At 39.3% G+C, this 19,045-nt stretch overlaps 1 protein-coding gene across 2 annotated transcripts in view; it reads right to left on the bottom strand.

Annotated features, from left to right (window-relative positions):
* The window catches only part of LOC131345641 (kelch-like protein 29), a 183,155-nt gene that overhangs the window by 112,051 nt on the left and 52,059 nt on the right, over window positions 1-19,045 (bottom strand). For both annotated transcript variants that reach the window (XM_058378623.1, XM_058378622.1), the window contains one exon: window positions 4,078-4,377. In XM_058378623.1, coding sequence (XP_058234606.1) covers window positions 4,078-4,347 — 270 coding nt within the window. In that variant the 5' untranslated portion in view covers window positions 4,348-4,377. The remainder of the gene's footprint in view (window positions 1-4,077; window positions 4,378-19,045) is intronic.

Raw genomic sequence — 19,045 nt, 5'->3', positions numbered from 1 at the left:
AAGCCTTTTTTCTCCCAACAGACCACATTCGTGTTTAAAAGGGCTAATTGTGTTACTGGATAAACAGTAGCAAAGCTACTCATTTTGCAGCCTCAATCGCAGCTAAAGACTGTGCCAAGCCATTTCACTGCACTGAAAATGCCACCAGACACCAATTCAGAACAGCAACAAACACTCAGTGGCAACAATTGTGTGAAACATGCATAGCTGAGACTACTTATAGCTCCAAAAGGTATAGACAGCCCAATAGGCAGTTATTCGAATCGAGAATGGCACAGTCACAAAATAAGACATAAAGAAAAATATGTGATTTTCTGGACAATAAAATGCTCTGCAGTGTAAGTAGAAGCGCTCGTATAGAACCCGGAAAACAGCCTGGAATAATAGAGCTAGGTTTTTCTGCAAGTATACATACATTGACATCTGCACTGCATCATAAATGAATAGTCGATAATAAGAAGCTTTTTTTATTAAAAAAAACGTCGTAACCTTGCTTTGGCTCTCAGCATGCAATGCTTAACAAAAAATTCAGCCAGAAGATGATTAAAATTTTGCTAGCTTACTGTGATTTCCAATCTGCTCCAAGGCACGCACAAATATATACATACATATATATATATAAACTTGCCGTCCACTTTATCAGGAACATCTGTACACCTTCTCATTTTTGCAATCAGCAGCACAAAGCAAAAAAAAAAAATCAGCTCAGGTCAGTTAATATTCACATCAAACATCAGAATGAAGAAAAGGTCTGAGCTCTGTGACTTTAGCCATAGCGTGGTTGTTGGTACCAGATGGGCCGTATGGGTTTGAGTATTTGAGAAACTGCTGATCTCCAGGGATTTTCACACAGAACAGTCTCTAGAGTTTACACAGAATGGTGTGAAAAACATAACACGCTGCATGAGCAACAGTTCTGTAGGGGAAATGCCTTGCTGATATGAGAGTTCCAAAGAAAAGAAAAATTCGGATTAGTTTGAGCTGCCAGGAAAAATATAGTAAGAAAATTAATCAGAAAAAGCATCTCAGCATGAAACATTGAATCTTGAGTAATAGCACAAGGCCACAGTGGATTAAGTTAAGTAGCCTTTATTGTCACATATACATTCGGACATTCGGACCGCAGGGTCAGCCATGATGCAGCACCCCTGGAGCAGGATGGTTGGGGGCCTTGCTCACTGGCCCAACCATGGCAGAATGGTGGTGCTGGGGCTTAAACCCTGTTCTTCCAATCAACAACCCTGAGCCTTAACCACTTGAGCTACCACTGCCTCATATTGGGGGTTAGCCAAGAAAAAGACTCTAATGCTCTCATGGACACAGATTCACCCAATTCGGAAAGTTAGATATTAGGGGGAAAAATCTGGTCTTTTTCCAGTCTTCAGCTGTCCCTTTTGGAGTCTGTGTCCATGAGAGTCTCAGCTGACGGGAGTGGAATCTGATGTGATCTTCTCCACCTCAGGGTTTGATGTGTTACGTTATGTGATGCTTTTCTGCTCACCACGGTTGTAAAGAGTGCCTATGTGACTTACTATATCCTTCTTGTCGGCTCAGACCAGTCTGCTCATTCTCCTCTGATCTCTTTCATCTACAAGATGTTTCAGCATGCAGACCCTCTGCTCACAGGATGTTTTTTTTTTTGCACCATGCTGTGTAAACTTTAGAGTCTGTCGGATTATTTTTTTCTCACATCCCTGAAGATCAGCACTTCCGAAAAGACTCAAAAAGCAATCTGATACCAACATCTATAATATATTTAAGTTATCCGAGATCATACTTTGCCCCATTCTGAGGTTTAATGTGAAGAACTGAAACTCTTGACCTGTATCTGCATGATTTTAAGCGTCGTGCTGCTGCGACATGATCGGCTGATTAGATAGCTGCATGAATGTCCTAATAAAGTGGACAGTAAATTTATAAAAGACATGCTTTAAGCTTACTCTAGGCAATAGTTTAGAGGCCCCTATGGGCGTGTAATTTAGTGTTATGTTCATTCTAGTATCATTCCCCAGGAGTCTTTATTTTAATCTGGTGTGTGTATTTAAGTGCATCCTTTTTTAGGCTCCATCCTTCTGACAACTTCAGTGCAAGTTACCACTTAAATATGAGTTTTATCCTAGTCGGAAGAGGAAAAAAAAAAAGTCTGCGTAAAATTTATTGCAGCCTTTCGTAAAAGCCACTTATTTGCAGATATCACAGAAAAGGGTTTGGTGAAGGAATACTATATCAATTGCAGTGACCTAAATAAATCTGTGCAAATAGCTTTTCCCAGGCACTGTGACTACGGTAATCACTATTCAGCCTACGTGCTCATCCACTATACATCAACAACTACTGAATTAATCCTCCTGGCTGCTGGAGAATTTATTGTTATGTGCAAGTGAACGAAAATAAATGTGTCATAAATAAAAACAGATGAAAAGGCGACGCGACTAAATGAGCGGCTGTACTTCTGCTTAAATTCAGAGTTGTTTGTTGATTTTGAGGTGCCTCGTTCGTCACGACAGACAACTAAAGCAGACGGGCCTCCTGTGGTCTTTACAGCAGTCTTGCTTCCTTAGTCATCATGGCAACACATGAGTATTTACACACACACACACACATACGCACGCTTTCCTTGCTACCCTTGTCAGGACCTTCCACTAACATCATGGTGAATGCACTACAGACAGGTTACTGATGCCAATCTGCCCAATACACATGTCTTTGAACTGAGGGAGGAATCTGGAGTACTGAGTACTGGAGGAAACCCCTGAAATACAGGAAAAGCATCCATACACACAGGCCAATTGTCCTATTCATGTCCTGTCAAAGATATAAAAACATATAACCACAAACACTGGCATTTATTCCATAGTCCTTTGCAAACACCCACTTATATGTGCACTGCATATGAGGAAAAGAGTTCAGTATACCAAGAAAGTTAAAATCCTGCTTTCTCTCACAGTCTATGGACCACAGAGAGAGAGAGAGTGATCGCAGATGACAAGAACAGTAGCTCTCCCCCGAGTGTCTCTCCTGTCTTGACACTAATGCATCTTTCGAAGCAATAATTAAGTGGGAAAAGACATAAAGACATAAGTCTGCTGTATTTCTACACATTGTCCTCTAATACCTAAATCACACAGAGTTCTTAAAGACAAGGTGGAGCAGAAGAGTAAAAGCCCTACTGACAGCATGAGATCCATTTAATACTCAAAGCCCACTGGCGTTCTTAAGTAGTGTATACGGAAGGTGGCTGATAGCGAGCAGGATGCTCAGACTTAGAAAAAAGACAAGAGCAGAGGGATGCCAAGTGTGTTAGGATCCCTCCCGTTTGAGCTCAGCAGAGATAAACCTGGCAGGCATGAGCGTTAGGAGACATGACTGAGCAGCACTTGAAACCAAACACTGATGGAGTTCGGAGAGTGACCATATTTAGATAGCTATCTCGGAGGCGCCTGTTCAGTCTTAATCACTCTGGAGACCATTGTGTTGGATCCACAGCAGACTATACTGTTCCTTTGGTATGAAGCGAGTAGAACACAAAGGCCTTGTTTAACATATGAACAATACGGTTTAGCACAGTACCCATGGCTGGGTGCTAACAACAGTGAATAATTTATCAGTGATAGGAGTAGAATAGCGTTTACAGTGTCTGGGCTGTAAAAGAGAACCAACACAGATCACGTCAGTCATGCCATTGTCTGAGACAGGTCTGAGTTACACGGCGTGTATAGTAGAACTAATGCCCCTTAAGCAAAAAAGAATCAAACTGAAGTGAAGGATAATGTGATATAACTGTGTGAACGGTGAAGCGCCAGCTAATGTGTGTTCATAAAAAACTAATCTTCCTGACTGTCACTCTGCTCTGCTCAAATGGCAGACACATGCTTTGTATTTCTTGCCCGAAACAGAGTTGAAAAACTCTGGGCTCGGACTTAATTGAGCCCAATTCCTCATTTACATAATGACAGACCAAATTAGAGAGGAGGAGAAAAGTGAGGAGAGATACAGTTTGGCAGAGAGAGACATGCAGAGGGACAGAAAAGGGAAGAGAGGAAGAGAAATGATGGAGCCTCTGTTCTCTGTGCCCACCTTCACTGTGGGAGCTGAAACCGGGGCCCCTGCACGTTTGGCAGCCAGCTCGTTACTGCTCGTCGTCACGGCAATGGTGACCGGAGTGGGCAGGAGGGAGGGGATAACAGGAAGAGGAAGGAGACCAGGCCGGTTGTTTCCATTAGCAAGTGTAGGGCCAGTGGGGGTGCAGGTGTTACTGGTCACTCCGTTGTGGAGGGGTGCAGGCCGTTCGCGACGCTCCCACGCGCCCCGGTAGTCCCTCTCGAACCGGTGGTGGTGACGCGACATCACTTCCTTTCAGAGCCAATGTGGCACTGTCTGAGAGATAGAGAGATCGAGAGACAGACAGACAGAGACAAAAAAAAAATCAGGTACTGTGAAAAACAAAAACAGAAATAGAACGCAGAGCAATGCATACCACGTGAAAAACAACCCATGCGCATGGAAAAAATTCTTAGTGCACACAGACTTATACACTGACATATGGACAGAGTCAACAGAGATGTGAGCAATGCAAACAGCTTTCCTGAGTCTCCAGCTGCAAACATGTTTGACAGATGCTTCTGCTCTCTGTTTGATTGACACACACTACAAATGCTCCATTTACTTATTTTAAAGCCATTCTGTCAGCCCAAACGGAGAGCAAAAATGAGCATTTACTCACAAGCACCAAGGAGAAAACTGCAGCACTTGCTGCTGGAGGGAAGTTTTGCTCTATTCCATATGGTTAAAGGATCTGTCCAGCTATACCAGGTTTCCTTAATGACTTTACTCATACAGCTCCCAAAGCTCATAACTCAAACCCATCCAGAGTCCTAATTAACTGGACAGCCCATTTCACAACTCACTTTATTGCTGATTGGTTCACAGGGAGCAGCCTGAGCAGACTACTAACCGCCTCTACTTCTCCCTCCTACTGTCAGAACAAAACATTTGTTTTATTTCTTTAGGTTACTGAGTGGGTAAACTTAATCTTGCATTATTTGCTGTGGCTTCTTTATCTAGCCAATCCTCTACAGGCCGTTGCACATAATAAGTCTAGAGACCCTGGGATGGGAATTGGCTTATTAGTTTCTCTCTTTGTACATGTGAGGGGAGATTAGGCTACTTAGCCAGTGAGGCAGTGCTAGCTATTCTGGTGCTATACAACAAAAATCAGGATTTATTGCATTATAGCCATTATATTACATTATACTACAAACTCCCTTGCATTGGTCTACATCATGAAATAACCAACTGTGGTTTTATTGTGTGCAGTTGTGTCTATTCTCCTGTCACATAAATGCCTTGGAATAGATAAGAAGCCATATGATTTTTTTTTTGTCTTGTTTTGTGTTTTAAATAAGCAAGGATGTTACTTGAAAATACAGTAAAAAGGCTTTTTTTTGTTGATGGAAAATAGATGCATTATTAACAGATGACTGGAACACCATCTCTTCTAATAAATCATTCAGAATTATCAAAGAGGAAAATAGGTAGATTTTCTGCCTGGAAAGAAAAGGGCCATTTTCATTAAGTGGACAACGAAAAAGGTTTCTGTCGGCCATGTCATATTTCTGACTAGATCCTCAAATTATTCCTCATAATAAGAATGACTTCCTGCTAATAATTACATTTCTTACTATAAAACTACTGATCAATTATTCATGAGTGCTACTGCATTGACCAGATTAATGTGTGGTGTTTTTTGCTCAGTTAAGGCAGAAGCTATTGCTCATAGGCTATTGTTCAGAATGGCTATATTATATATATATATATATATATATATATATATATATATATATATATATATATATATATATATGAAAAAAATAAAACACATCTGGCATCAACACGCAGTTTGATACTCATGTTTAATATAAACATTAGCTGGAGCTCTTGACCTGTATCTATACGCTGCCACATGATTGGCTGAGTGAATAACTGAATAATAAATAAATAAACAGATGAAGATGGCGTTCGTAATGAAGTAGATACGTATACACAATGAGGTTCGTGTTTAAATACTGATAGCAACTATTACCTTACTGGATGAGACCGAGACTGTTGTGGACGATGATGATAATCAAAGTGTGAAGTAGATTACTGCATTATAAATGTAGATGTAGGTAGGTCCTTTTTCACTTTTGGGGGGGTTATAACTTTACTCGTGATATACATGCAAAATGTCAGCTCAGGAAAGACAGGAAATGTTGCAAAATTTGTTAATAAAATATACTGTATGTATGATATCTAATGATATGATATGGGGAAAATAGTTCTAGGCTTTAGTGTAGGAGCTTGTTTTGAGTCACAGAACAAGACAGAAGCCATAGGTTGTTGTAATATCTAGTGAATGTAATATCAGCTAGGTTTCTAAGCTGAGAGAGAACACAGAAAGGGAGACAGCATGGAGCTGTCAATAACGCATTGACCAGCGCTTCACTCACCATAATGTAATGCTTTTTAACGAGGTGGTTGAGATGGAAGGAGTGTGTGTTTTTTCTGTTTCTGTTTTTTGTTATTGTTGTTTTTTTCTACCTTAACAGCTTTGCAGGTGTTTTTTAGCTGAGTGCTGGGAGCTGACACGACAGCTAAATGATTACAACCAATGTTCAGTGCAAATACAATCACACACACACACACACACACTCACACTCAAACACACTATACACACTCAGACACACTCAGACACTCAAAGACACTCAAAGACACGTACACTTACACACACTCAAACACACTATACACACTCACACTCAGACACAATCAGGCACACAAGCACACACATACACTTGCACACAATCAGACACACTAACACTCAAACACACTAACACTCAAACTCTATACACACTCAAGAGACAAATACAGAAAAATACTTAGGCTTGATTTACTAGTGAAAAATTCTCTCACTATCTCTCTCTCTCACACACACACACACACACACTATCTCTCTCTCACACACACACACACACACACACACACACTATCTTACTCTGTCTCCCTGTCTCTCTCTCTCTCTCTCTCTCACACACACACACACACACACCCACACACACACACCCTCTTGGGCCTGTCATGCACTCTAGGTGAAGAAAGTTAACAAAGAACTGAGGACAGCTGGAGAGAAGCACTGTGAGACACTGATGGACCGAGAGGCTCAGGAAGCTGCAGCAGCTCTCTCTATGTCCCCATGCCGCTACTGTTTGCTGTCATCCCTTTCTTTTTTTCATTCTTTCACCAGGGGGCTGTAACAAGTGATATATATATATATATATATATAGACACAAATGTGAGGTCCAAAATACTGAGAACATAATGAAAATCTATTTTACACTTAAACCTTGAAATAGCCAGAAGGATCTAAAGTACAATAGCCTGAATACTTAATATTCAAGAATCCGCACTATTTAAATGAGTGAAATTGACCATGTTAATAGCTTTGGACAAAAGGTCAGATTTTCCTCAAGTCTAATCTCTCCTGCTGAAGAACGTGTTCGGGTGACGCTCCGATGGATTTGACCTGAAACGGATCATAAGCACGATGGATATTCTGCATAAAAAAGGAACAAATACTAAGAAACTTTGACACTTCTGGAAATATTTATGATTTGTCAAGATGATGTTAATAATAGTGAAAATTACTGTATTAAATTAGAAAGGAGTGCGTGTTCAATAGTGCTCTCTGTCTACACAGCCCTATTAAACATAATAAAATAAATAAATAAAAATGAAGCCAAGATAAATCAGGTCAGAACCTTTTCCACCCTTGATGTGAAATTACATTGTGTAAACATTTAATAAAGAAAAAAACAATCCAAAACATTTAAGGGAAAATGAATGAGAAAATATGAAAAATAAAAACAAGTAATATCAGCCTAGTTGCAGAAGTGTACACACCTCTATACTAATACTTTGTTGAAGCACCTTTCACCACTCAGTGTTTTTTGGGGTAAGAATCTCTCAGTGTAGCACATCTTGGCAATATTTTCACACTCTTTCTTGCAAAAAAACATTCTAGACCCATCACATAGTAAGTACATCTCCTATACGCAGTTCCCATGGATGTTTTCTTTAGAAAAAAAAGGTTTTCCGTTTAGTCGTCCTACCCCGTAACCCAGACACATGCAGAATATCAGACTGTTGTCACATGCAGAGAGTAATCAGTACTTGTCAGATTTTCCTGCAGCTCCTTTAATGTTGTCGTAGGTCTCTTGCCAGCCTCCCTGGTACTGTAGGTTTTTGTCTTGTCCTTTTATAAAGTTTGGAGGGACGTCCTGTTCTTGGTGATGTTACCATGGTGCTCTGTTTTCTCTATTTGTTAATAGTGTTCCATGGTACACTTAATGTTGCTGGAAATTCTTTTATAGCTCTCTTGTGATGGATCATTTTCAATAAGTGAGAAAAACATGCATGCTTTGTAAGCTCATGGCTTTAAAACATGAGAATCATTCTCAACACTTATCTTGGTTTCCTTTTTTTTTCAGCTTTCACTAAAAAAAGTCCAAGAACATTCTGCTTACAAAGAAACAGCCTACTTAAGTGGCATTGACGTCAGGAGATCAGGTTTCTCACCAGAATTCCCCTTATAGCATGTAGGCATAGCAATCCAGAGAGCAAACTTCAAGATCCTGAAGATTGTGGTCAGTAAAGTGTACAAAAGATATCATTTGCATTGTAGCTCAAGGGCAAAGCATCTAAGGCTGAGCAGATTAGCTAAAGCCAGTGCCTCGAGCTGCACCCATTTGTGTTCAAGTTGTGGTCCATACCAGACCAGATTTCACCATAATATACGTCGACCCTTTCCTCTGAAACTAACAGGAAGCAGCACACAGACAGCAAGTGGTACGGTTAAGACATCACTACAGAAACTTAAATCCAAGTTCTCCTGAATGGACAGAAGATTTTACAGAACACATTACACTGAACAATGGTGCAGTCCTCCACTGCTATATGCAATAAAGCCTAGAGCACAGAGTTTACCACATGTCGAACAATAGAATCAAACCCAGTCATATTCACATCCATACCTTCATGCAAATCAAAAGATTCTCAAGTGAAGCTTCAGAAAATAGCCACAGACAGCAAAGTGAGATCTGCTGATAAAAGAGAGAAGGAGGAGGCAGAATACTGTGGTTGAAGCGTGGGCAATCAGTTGCACCTACACTGCAAATCTATAAGCTATTTTTAAAGGCTTCTCCAGGCAAAAGAACACGAAAAATCTCCGTAGAAAAATTTCCACTTTCCACTTTCGGATGTCCAGACAACAGACACTGACTTAAGTATAACCACCAACAGAGATTGTCCTGATGGCACAGCAGGGTCAGTTCAATCTAAATCCTTTATGGGAAGCACTACCTCGATTTATGTGCCTCAAACAGAGGACATTAGCGATAGTGCAACTCACAGAGGCCTTGCTGCTTTCTGCAAGCCAAGGCTGCTTTCATTTCCCAAATAAAACAAATGACCTCACTTAAACTCTTTATCTACTATCAGCGCTCCAAGGCTGTACAGATGAACAGCCTCGCCGATGACTTCATGTAACATGGTGATGTTTGACGCTACAAATACACAAACGTCCATGAAATAGCCTGCTCCTGCTGTCGCTGCTGATAAAAGTGACCACGACTAATAAAATTATTATCACTATAAGTTCAAAATATACATCTAAAAAAAAATGCCACATAAGATTTGGTCTGTCAACTTTTATAAATATTCTGATCCTTTTTTATAAATCCATCATTCTCTTCATAATAAAACATCACCTTACAGTGGAACTTCAATAAACACAATTATGATGTCGTAATGAGTTAGAACACAACCGCCTGCTTTCTCTCAAATGTCCTCTCTGAAAGGCATGGTTTAAGAGTTACAAGTCTTTAGTCCTGAAGATAAAGTCACGAAAGCGGTTCTTGGCTTAAATTTAAAAGCGCTGCCAACTATTGCCACATCGCATACGCTTAATTATCTGTTAATACGAAGAGCAGATGCGTAACAATGGTGCTGCTTTACTGCCTGGTGGCAGACTGAAAATAGAGTTGAAGTTATGAAACATTAATGTTTCAGGCTTCCAGCCAAAATTAAATAGAGGAGAAACACAAACAATGGCATTTGGTTTTTAACATCAGGCTGAAGCTGTGGACTTTATTTATTTATTTATTTATTTATTTATTTATTTATTTATTTATTCTATCCAAAATACGACTGTCTGCCATTGTTCACTTCAGTTAAATTAACAGCATCTATAAAACTTTCATAGCTAGTAATATACACCGAACTGCCAATTCTGACCTGGAAAAGTATCGCTGCAGCGGTTTCTGAAGAAATATAGGGATCGATCTAAGAGTCATGGATTACAAAAAAATAAAATAATTACATGAAATTGTGTGAATCTGTAAAACAATGGGAGACAGAGCGATGGTGTTGACAAGTAAACTTCTGGCCTCACACTTTGCTCGACAGCACATGCCATGCCTTATTAATATTTATATATTGTGTTGAAATTAGAGTGTGCTGATTAAATCACATTTCAGATGCGAAAGAAAAAACTTCATTATAATAAGCACACAGGGTGAGAGCCACAATACGCCGACCTCCCCTCCTCAATTCACCCCTTCATGCATACTAGACTGTTAATTAAGCCAGATTCAGTTTTATTTAATTATTTATTTATAGGTTTTTTTGGGGGCCTGAAACAGGGCATATCATCAATCCGATGACAGAACTGCATCACTAGTGAGGGCTTGTGGGAAAATTTCGGGGCAGGGACAGCAGTAGCAGTCTCACTAGGAAGTTATAACAATATGCAGGAAGAGGAAAAACAAGAACAAGAGGAAGGTTTCTAGAGAAGAGATGTAAGCGTAAGAAGGTCAGATGTCATGACTGAGTGAAAGATGGAAAGACTGAGACTGTGTGTCTGAGAGTTGAACAGAAGAAAGAGAAGAAAGGGAGAGATTAAAGCAGAGCAGCGTTTTGACCCCCCCAATCAAATGACTCCATTATCTTTCCAAGCAAACATTTGTGTTCGGATGAGGAGCAGCTTTGATGCTCGTCAACAAAAGACGAGAGCGAGGGGCACTTGAGCTCGGGACAGGTACAGACATCCTGGAACAAAGAGAGCAGAGTTTACGCAAGCTCAGATCCTGGCACAGCTCTCAGTATCTCTATTATAATCAGCCCTTCCCTGTGAATCAAGGCTTACAGTGACATGTGTCACGTTTAAAATGTACCGCTCTCGATAATAAACTATCGGCACGAGTCGCGCCTGAGCGGCTCGTACACATCCCTCATCGCTCTCTTCATCCTCTCATGGAGCCAAATTTCAAGCAATTGACATGTTGATGTTCAGGAAGTGAAACCTGCTTCGGTAGTGATGTTTGCCACTTACTTCATATTCACTCGTACACAAACACGAGGCTAAATAAGGCTCGTTCTGTACTTTTTAAATAAGCATAACAATCTCTGAAGCCTGGGAAGAAAGTACAGAATGTGTGAAGAGTTTATTTTTGCTGATGTATTCAGACTTGGTGTCAAAATGTACATCTGCAAACACACGGGGAAAGTTAAAAGAAGAAGAAGCCTTTATTATCATCACACGTACATTACAGCACAGTTTTCTTCGCATATCCCAGCTGAGGAAGTTGGGGTCAGAGCACAGGGGCAGTTATGATACAGCGCCCCTGGAGCAGAGAGGCTTGCTCAATTGCCCAACAGTGGCAGCTTAGCGGTGCTGGGGCTTGAACCCTGACCTTTCGATCAACAACCCAGAGACTTAACCTATGATTTTCTCAGTGGATTGTTTATTTTATTCTTATATCCACTTGACCAAATCTACCCCAAATCCAAACATCTTAACTCATCTCCCTGTCCTAGTGTAAAAGCTTATGCTCTAACACTGAAAAATATTTGTTTAAAAATAATTGTACAATTAGCATTATTACACACAGTTTCTGTAAATAGCTCTTGCACAGAGGTCCTAATGTGGGATTATCATAGATAATTAGCTTGTGAAAATGAGCAATTTAATTCCCTGAAGTTTTCTAACACTAATGTTGATAATAAGAGATCACCTCTCCTGCCATGGAGTGATGTCATGCATCAGATTTGTGCAAAATAGCTACAAAAACAGCCAGTGGTATAAAGCTCAAAACTCTCCCAGTCCTGTGATACAACTGGTGTAGCACTGCTTCTGGAAGGTTCTTCAGGTACATCGAGACAAACACCAAAAGCACTTAGCTTTAATCTCTACAGTGAATACTGACTGATAAAATAAAGTTTATGGATAAAACATGGCAGCAAACGCAATACGATGTGGCATAAAAACCTTTTAAAGATTCGTTCTAATCTTTTCACCTAAAAATAAATAGAAAAGTAACAAAGACTCAAACATACGGTATATTTGATCTTACTAGATGTAATATATTTAAAATAAATTAAGGTGGATTATTCTGAATAATCACATTAATTTCTGTAAATCTGTCTTCAGCTATAAACATCACAGCGCATCACCATGGCTACGTCATGCTGATGATAAATAAATAAATTTTCCTCATAATATATGAGACTAATAATAGTGGAGAAACAAGCCAAATTAACACCGTAGGTGTTTTTGCATTCAGTGTGATAATTTATCCTGTTATTTCATTTGTAATGCAGTATTTATATGTCTTTGTCTCTACCCTTAAACAGCATCGTGTTTCATTGCTTAAAGCATTAATTATAGTGTGAGTTATTGTGCTTCACAACAAATTTTGCAAGACGAGGCTTAAGTAGATGTCAAGAGAAAAATTAAAAAATAAATTAGATAAAATAAAATGAAATAAATTCGATTATTGGATGCCTTAGAGAGTTTTATACGTCTAGTAAAAATCCATATACAGGAAATTCAGCATTTGGAAGCTTGTCATCATGGATAGTGAGTCATATGACTGTTCATTTTTATGCTGAAAAATACACGAGTGAAAATTACTATATTGCCAAAAATCTATAAAAAACTGTGTTTTGGTTGTTAAACCTACATGCCCAGACACCCGGGCTAGCGCTTTATCCACCTCTATGGTTTCATATCCCATCTGTAAGACAATGTTTAAACAAACTGGAGGACAGATTTCTCTGGCTGGGTCACTGCACAAAGGAATAGGGGCCATTGAAATGTAAAAAGGAAAGAAGATCAGAGATGTTGTAATTAAATGTATGCACCGGTTTATTTTTCGGCGGCATAAAGATCATATATATGAATCAAAGTAAGATGTTCTCTTGTTCCCAATGGCTTTTTGTTGATGTAATGAAGTGAGTGCAGCTGCTGAACAAAGCCACGCACGATGAACTGAAGCATGTTTCAGACTCAGAGCTAGAGAGGGTGAGAGGCTCCATGTACGGCCTCCAGCTGTGCACCTATTCCCCCCCCACACACACAAACATAGACAAGCGCACAGGTTCTCAGTGAAGAGAGAAAAAAATAAATTAAATACAGTAGGTTAAGATGGATACTGCATCAAGCCCAAATCGACAGAGCATGAACAAGCCGAAGACGACTTGCGAGAAAAAACGCTAAATTAAGCAAAGAGAGACAAAGTGAAATGAGGCATGCAGTGCTACAAATACCCTGCACCTTCTTCACCAAAAAATGAAAAATGGTATTTTTTTTTACACAATGACCAGACTGGGGTTTGGTCTTTTGACAAACGTTCATCTTAATAGAAGCAGAAAAAAGAGCGGGCCAGCGAGCAGCCTGTTATGTGGCTCCTGTGGAGGTGCAGTGTGTAACCTGCTAAAAGCCCTAAATCATGCCCTGGCCTCGGCGACGGCCTGCAGTCCACTTCAATCATGTGTCGAATCGCATCCAGCTCCAATGCATCAAAGCCATGAGCAAGCTTTTCTCTTTGTAAAAGGGAGAAACAATCAAGCAGGGAGCTGAAATCCCATTTCAGAGGTCTACAGCCTCAGCACTGCCTCCTGTCCCACCCTTTATAGGCCATCGAGACGTAACCGCTGTCCCTTATATAACTCACTTTAATGTCGGGACAGGACTACCTCGTTCACAATGATTTGATGGAAGAGAAGGATTTATAGGTGATCCGAAAGATTCTTTATGTGAAGCCTTCACTCTTTTTTTTCATCCGCTCTCAGATGGTCCCACGTCTGACAGGAACTTGGCTAATTTACAGGTGCAGATAAAGCTCATGCCTCCTCTGGGAGGTTCTTTAGACGTGCCATTGTCTTGGTGAACAGAGTCATCATTAGACTATTTAACTTATTAATGGGAACATTGTGTTAATAGTCTGAAAGCTAAGCCTCTGTTAGAAGAAGACGTGCTATCAGAACGACAAATCTGACAAGGCTATTCTGAGAGATGATATCAGATCAGGGTAGATTGGCAGTTCTTTCAATAAAGACTTGGCTAAAGACTGACAACATGCAGCAAAACACTGTGTTAAATACGTATAGAACTAGCTTTTTAGCTGCATATCGGCTTTAATAAAGCCAATACACCGATCAAGCATAACATTATGAGCACTGAGAGGTCAAGTGAATAGTGATTATCTCCTCATCATGGCAACTGTTAGTGGGTGGGATATATTAGAGGCAGCAACTGAACATTTTGTCCTCATAAATGGGCAAGCGTAAGGATTTGAGCGAGTTTGACAAGGGCCAAATTGTGATGGCTAGATGACTGGATCAGAGCATCTCCAAAACTGCAGCTCTTGTGGAGTGTTCCCGGTCTGCAGTGGTCAGTATCTATCAAAAGTGGTCCAAGGAAGGAACAGTGGTGAACTGGAGACAGACTCATGGGCGGCCAAGGCTCATCGATGCACGTGGGTAGCTGAGGCTGGCCCATGTGGTCCGATCCAACAGACGAGCTACTGTAGCTCAAATTGCTGAAGAAGTTAATGCTGGTTCTGATAGAAAGGTGTCAGAATACACAGTGCATCGGGTCAGGGCTGTTTTGGCAGCAAAAACGGGGAACACCATAATATTAGGCAGGTGGTCATAATGTTATGCCTGATCGGTGTATATTGCTAAAAGCTTAATAAAAACTGTCTCTAAACTCTAACAAAGAATACCGTCCAAGAGTGTTTTGTGCTGGACAGGATAACTGATGTCTCAGAGGCATTGTGTATGTGTGTGAGTGTGTGTGTGTGTTCATAAATAAAAGAAAAGGAGGATGCCCTGGCATTAGATATGGCCTGCACAGAATATGAAATCAATGCTAATAGAAGAAGCAGGGCTTGAACGCAGCCCTGACCTTTCAACCCCACCCATTTCTTTCCATAAATATTGCAGAGCAGGCAAAGAACTTTGGGTAATACTTCTCTTTTATGAAATCAGTATACACATAAAAGTCATATTTATCAGTTCCTGCACTCTTTAAAAAATAGAAAGCTACAAAAGGCTTAATGGCATCTCTTAATGCTTTATCAATATGTATATGTTTAGCAGTATAGCAGATGTCCTTCTTGGATACTCCTTTGCACATGCTGGTGGTCTCTGGCAGGCTTTAAGCTCCGTGGCGCCTGGAGTTGGCCATGTTTGATAGCAGCCAGTAAATTATCCAACTGTAAAAACAGAGCCAGGGGAGACGCTCATAAAACCCTGATTCCAAAAGCGCTCTCCTGAGGCTCCAGAGGTTTTAATGTGGCACTAGTGGAACATTTGTCTTACAGGATACAAGGACATGGAGCGTCTTTATTGGAAATTTACCTTGATCATTGCTCATGACCTTAAGAGAAGCTACAGTAAAATGTACGCATCGATTAGTACGATTATTTTGCAGACCTGATTCATGCATATACTTTATAAAGTTTATGCCACTTCAAATACTTTCTGTTCGGCGTAAAAAACCATTAATTACACAAATACAACAAAGACTGACAACTGAAATATTTAGATGAATTAAAGAGATATTAAGCAAACAAACAGAATTTCAGAAATTATCACTATTTATTTGTTTATTTACTACAAATAAGCATTTGGCACATGTAAATTGTTGAGAATATTAAATACAAGTGTCAAATGATCATTTATAATAAATAGCTAAATACACAAACAAATAAATAGTTTTTTATTTTATTATGAACATTTATTTATTTATTTATATGTTTCTCTTTATTTATTTACTATAAATAAGCATTTGGCACATGCAAATTGTCGAGAATATTAAATGCAAGTGTCAAATGATCATTTATAAAAAATTGCTAAATAAACACACAAATAGTTGTTTTTACAAATGATTATTATTTAATAATTTTAAGTATTTAGTTTTTAATTTTTTTAATATTTAATTATTACACACAAATTATTATTTTATTATTTATAAGCTTTTTAATTTATTAATTTATTATAAATAAGCATCTGACACACGTATTTAATATTTTCTGGACCTTTTTAAAAACTTAAAAAGCTATTTAAAAAAAACTTAATTATATTTTTAATTCATTTATTTATTATAAATGCGCATTTGACACTTGAATCTTAAATTTCTACGACTATTAGCATGAATCACAAACATTTATTAATGAATCTAAAATTACAACTAGGAAAGGATTTCAGTAAACAGGATTTACTTATTTATGAATTTACTCAAAATCATTACTGAATTGCAAAAATACTACTAGCTTAATGTGTTTAAATGCCAGAAAATACTGTGTATTTACTTAATAAGTATTTACTAATGATATATTCTCACATCTCATTTATATGAGCTTTTTGTTCATTAATTGACTACATGAAACTACATTTAGTTGAACATCACTGCACACAGTGACCTTGAGCTCAGGCAGTTCAGTCAGGTAGATCAGTTTTACAAAACCATAATCAAAAGATACAGGATCTAAAACTATAACCGCGTCCTCAGACGGGCTTAAAGTCACCCACACATGCACTGTGCGACTCCACTGGTCTTTTATGATTATTACTTGTCCCTGTGTATGAGCTGGTCTCAGTACGACTTCAGTAACACGCTGTGCACTAACATGCTCTGTATTTCAGTTTAAACAATGAAGATAGCAACTCCGCTGTGTCATACTGAGTGCACTCTGACGCAGCACAGGTTTGTAGCTCTTCAACTATTGACAGAAAGCATCAAAATAGACGTCGTAATAGTAAATAAACTCTAAGAACTGAGCCTCCTCATTTCAATTCATCCTGTTTCTTTCCACACAGCTTTGTCCTGTCATGATGTAAGCGTGATGAGACTTTTATTTTATAAATTATTCGAGACAATATCAACTGTTCTGGTTTCATATTCTGTAGGTCTAGTGCGATTAATGTGTCTGTGGCTTTCCTGAGAGTTTTGGGTAATCTTATGCTGTCTTAATATTGGTAGATTTTAAGTGTCAAAGCAGCACTAACACTCAGAGTTTAAGTTTTGAAGCTGCCTGACGTTTGCCTAAGTCGGCACTAAATCGGCCAGAGGTGAGCATGTCACGTTATAACAATTCCCGACCATACACCATCCTTCACGATGCGCGATTGTGGGCTGTGTTTAAAGCTAGCTTCTTCCACTTCCACACAAAGGCTATGAAATATACCTCCTCTTACACACGGACATGTTTCTACTTCATATTAATGTTTATTCATAACTACAGTCTGCACCTGAAGTGTGTTACTGTTGACACGTTTCCCTGTGTGAGCGTTTAATTTGCTTCTTTTATCCTACACTGTACTTATGTAGCATTCAAAACAATTAAGATGAAGAGCTTTCACAGCTTTTTATCACTTAACCGACAGAATCCAGACAGAACTTATGAAAGGTCTCCATATAATACTATTATCCTGCTAAATCAGTTAAAAATATATTAAAGTCTGGTTTCTCAAGAGCACTGCACGGATAAGACCAAAATGATGTCTCACTTGCGCGTTATGGAACTCAGTTTGACAACCTTCAGCATATAATCAGGTTAAAAATAAGATACGTGAGCTCAAGTTACCGGGTTGCGCTAGAATTTTATATATATATATATATATATATACACACACACACAGCAGGACTATACATCAGTACAGTAGCTATTGAGCTAAAAAAGGTTTTGAGCCAAAGTAGTGCCCTTTTCTTTTCATTTTCACCTCTTAAAATGTGAGATTTCCAATTCTTGCATAATTACCCCTTCAGTTATTTTTCACCCTTGTTCCCTGCGCACAGAACATCCAGTGCTCGCATTAAACCGAGAACTAAAGCCGAGAATTTGCTTCTACACATGCAGCATTTTTTTTTTACCTGACAAGGTTATGTTGTCTTTGAGGAACGTTAGCTTCCCCTCTCGATTTCACCCATGCAATCTGGCAACCCGGTTCTCGCCGGTTGGCTTTGGCTTTGCTCGTGTGCTTTATGGAGCGTGACACGGCGTGCCGGATGACTAATCGTGGAGAGACAGCAGTGCATTTGGTAAACCATGGGCTGCCCGCTTTCATTGCGTCCCAAGTGACACCTGTATGGAGTCTCTTTATTAGATTGATCGCCGAGGACAATCACAGAACACACTTTGCTCCGTTCCTTTATACGAGGCTTTATTGGGCCTGAAAGGCGTGACCAGGGTCCTGCTGGCTTGCAACAATGCCGCTTTAAGACCATATTACAATTACAATCAGCCAGGAGAAGAGGAGAAGCAGCGAAGACGCAGCACAACACTCCAGGACAGTGATGGAGCCCTGAATGGGCTGAACATCACCAGCTCAGTGGCAGTCAATAGAGCTATACTGACACTCTGGTGCTGTCTCATCTCAGCTTATTGGACCAGAGACACAGGAAAGAAAAAGTACACTTAGTGGGATGGGTCAAAGGCTTAAAGAGGTCAAAAATAAAAGTAAACAGCATGTTGAGATACTCCTTTATACTATTTGATTATCATTTAAACATTTCATTTATTTCTCAGCTGAAAATATCTTAATAATCATTTTAAACACCTATGATTCATATTCCCCAGGATAAAGCGGTTATGGAAGGAAAATGAGTAAATAAATACAAATGAAATGAAAATTTTGGAAAGCATGTTCAAACACGAACATTGAAATT

The sequence above is a fragment of the Hemibagrus wyckioides genome, linkage group LG25, assembly GCF_019097595.1.
Source record: "Hemibagrus wyckioides isolate EC202008001 linkage group LG25, SWU_Hwy_1.0, whole genome shotgun sequence".
Taxonomy (NCBI): Eukaryota; Metazoa; Chordata; class Actinopteri; order Siluriformes; family Bagridae; genus Hemibagrus; species Hemibagrus wyckioides.
Note: the sequence above shows the minus strand (reverse complement) of the source record. Positions and strands in the feature narration are given on the sequence as shown.